Source organism: Monopterus albus, unplaced genomic scaffold, assembly GCF_001952655.1.
Source record: "Monopterus albus unplaced genomic scaffold, M_albus_1.0 scaffold107.1, whole genome shotgun sequence".
Lineage (NCBI taxonomy): Eukaryota > Metazoa > Chordata > Actinopteri > Synbranchiformes > Synbranchidae > Monopterus > Monopterus albus.
Genome location: NW_018127987.1, coordinates 243,981 through 247,309, shown reverse-complemented (window position 1 = coordinate 247,309; position 3,329 = coordinate 243,981). Strand labels below are relative to the sequence as shown.

The window sequence follows — 3,329 nt, the reverse complement described above, 5'->3', positions numbered from 1 at the left end:
TTTTGGAATTAAATCTTTCTCTCACCGCCTGCTCTTGCAGTGATCTGATGTGAATCGATGGAGTTCAGAGGGAAGGGTAATATCTGAGAGCCCACCAGAGACACAATAGAGCTGATGTTTCTGAACCACTGGGTCACTGGGTCAGAGACATCACTGGACATCCAGAGGCCATCAACTCTCTTTTCTTAGAGCTCCCTAGGAATCGTCCATGACTGCTAAATGCAGCTGTAAAAAACATGATGTGATCAGTCACACACACATACACAGAACACAGAGTGTGAGCCCCTCCGAGAGTTGCTCACCAAACTCAGGTCCTCTGGCACAGAGAGCAGGCACCTGGAGACTGAAGCTGTGTTTAAACTCCATTACCACTACAGTCTCTGTAATTAAACCAATGTTTTAATTAGGATTTGCACAGCCAGTAAAGAGGAGGGGTAACTCATTCAACAGAGAGCATGTATTTGAGATGACTCCCATCTACAATATGCTCTGTGTTAGTCTGAGAAGTCCATTATTAAGTGTCATTTCAGGTGTCATTTACTGTACATGCAGGGGAAGTTCAATAAAGACTCCACTGATAGAGAAAGCATGGGCCTGTATGAAGGATCTCCTGGAGTCTAGGTGCTGCTGGTGGTGATGGAAAATCTCAGTTGAATCTTCTAGAGTTAATGGTGGTGATGAGGAGGTGGTGGGTTACAGAAGAGTGTTTGTAGAAAGACAGGATGACAGAATTACAGTGATATTTCAAGAACCTAGTGGCTCCGGGAATGCAAGCCGAAAGCTCGTTGGCCAGATATGGTGACATCAGCATTGTGTATGTGAATAAATCAGAGTTAAGGAGTCTAAAAGAGGCTGATCGTTCATATTTACACCAATATGATTAGTCTCATTCATTATGACAATGTGTAAAGATGCTCTTATTCCTGGGAAAGAATATGTGTTACCAGTCAATAAACTTTGTTCCACATTAAGTACAGGCAATTACAATATACTCTAAAGTAGGTCCAAGCTGAACATTAATAATGGGAAATTTTCATTCATATATTTGGGAGAATGTTGCACAAACCTTGCCAACAAATACTGGAGAAAATATACTTTCTGAACCTTGTTAGCTAAGGGATACTTCAGAGCTTACCACACTTACCATTAATACCAAAACCTTTCTAGGAATAGCAGCAGCCAGTAAAAGTGTTGATTAAATATTTACTTTGTCACTGTATAGTGGGCACATATTGGGGATTTTATTGAAGATGAAAATAAATACAAACATCTGGAGAGAGTCAATGCAAAACTATCATGGGATTACAACTGATATGTAATTTATTAAAAGAGGCTACAGCAATCATATTTCATTTGTAAGCTTCGACAGTTTGGTGTGGATAGACAATAACTGGCCATTTTCTAATATTCATTTGTGGAGAGTATTCTAACTTTTTGCTTTATTGCTTGGTATTACTCACTGTCTGTAATTAATAACAACAACATGACAAGACTGTTAATATGTCTAGTAAAATTTCAAATAAACACCATCACAGTATGCCAGTTATGTCTATATATACACACACAAAGTTAATATTTCTTCTCTCTCTCTTTGCCCTTTCTTGCTCTTAGCGGCAGATGGCGTGCCAGTCCAAAAGGATGGGGAGCAGGTAAGTCTCCACCTGTTGACTTCCCCTAACAGTGGACTGTTTTCAGTGCACCTGAGGAACCAACATGGCTTTTGATTTACAACCTGTTTCACAGGGTACATTATGAGCTACTGCCTTTAGAAGACGCTCGCCCCACTAGCTCTCTGTAACTCAAGTTACCAGTGCTTGATGCAATTTCCCAGATTGGGATTAATAAAGTATTTCTATCTATCTATCTTATGCTAGTAAATTAGCAAAGTAATGCACATCATGTCAGCATCATTGGCTTTACTTCTGCTACACTATGCTGTAGTGTGTAGCTTGAAGACTGAACAATCAATGGTTTGGTTGGTTCATTGCTGTTGGCATTATGTTTGTTGCTTGCTATCCACCTGACAGAGTCACTGCTCAGTGCTGGTGCATCGCTCTCTCTTCCTCCAGCTTCTTACACATCATTACTACCATATATCCTCCTCTCCTCTCCTCCCCTCTCCAGCTGCTATACTGATTTTATGTGCTAAAACTGATCATTCTGACACAGGATGCAGAAGAACAAACCATTTTGAACTAAAATGTAGAGAACTCTACTTTTCCTCCAAATGCACTGTGCAGATTCTATCATTTATTTATGCAGTGTGCCCCAGAATGCCCTTCATTCCTATGAGTTAAAAGAAAACTACACACACATCTGCATTGTCAGGGCTGCTTGCTGCTTAAAGTGGCCCAGCTCTACCACTCAAGTGTGCTAAATCTCTTATCACACTCACTCCCAGGGAAGGAACTGAGAAAGGAGAGAGAGAGATTAGTAGAGTCAGAGAGGGAAGCAGTGGGAGCAAAGAATAGAGTTACAAGAAAAAGAAGGAAAGTGAGGAAAAGAACAGGAAGAGGCTGATATCGATTAATGAGCTATGAGGATACATGTTGCATGTAGCCAATAGAAACGGTGAGCACCGCCCTGATAGTCACTCTTTCACTTTTGCCCATCCTCCACTGTGCGTGTACTGTATATTGACAGGAAGGTGAAAGCATTTCAGCACATGCAGTAACCCAGTGTCCCTGGTTCAGTTAGTGTCAGTCCAATTTATGGAGGTAGAAAGATTGTGTGGCAGAGGCTGCTGCTGTTATCTGCTTTATCCCTAGCATCTCCCCTCACACACACACACACACACACACACACACACACACACACACACACACACACTTTGTGTTTTCATTCTGTGTGGGGGGGTTTACACTGACTTACATTCATTTCCTATAGACTTATCCTAACCTTAACCATAACCACTACGTGCCTAACCCTGACCCCAACACCTAACCCTAACCTTAAATCATGTAGCCACCCTAAAATTCCGAGTCCGCCCCCCCACACACACACACACAAACACAAACACACAATTTTCTGCTAGCTTTCAGTGTTTTTGGCAGCACATGTAACCAGAGAGGAGACTCATTCATCCATAGCCTATTCACTCTGCTGTACATAACTAAGCAAATATAAACTGATCCCTGTTTAATCCCCTCCCTCTTCCATGTCATTCTGGTCCTTAACTCTTTCCTTTCTTTGTTCCTGGAAAATCCTGTGTGTCTATCTTCTTCTTTCTCCCTCCCTTCTCTTAATTTCTTTCTCTTCCTCTGCCTGTCTCATGTGCAATACCCCTTTGTCTGTCCACTCTTTGTCTTCTCCCATTTCCCCCTCCATGC

At 41.7% G+C, this 3,329-nt stretch overlaps 1 protein-coding gene across 1 annotated transcript in view; it reads left to right on the top strand.

Moving 5' to 3' along the window:
- fam131bb (family with sequence similarity 131 member Bb) overlaps positions 1-3,329 on the top strand; it is a 20,854-nt gene that overhangs the window by 6,705 nt on the left and 10,820 nt on the right. Inside the window, 1 exon segment of the mRNA XM_020610841.1 lies at positions 1,612-1,649. Within this exon segment, the coding sequence (XP_020466497.1) occupies positions 1,612-1,649 (38 nt within the window).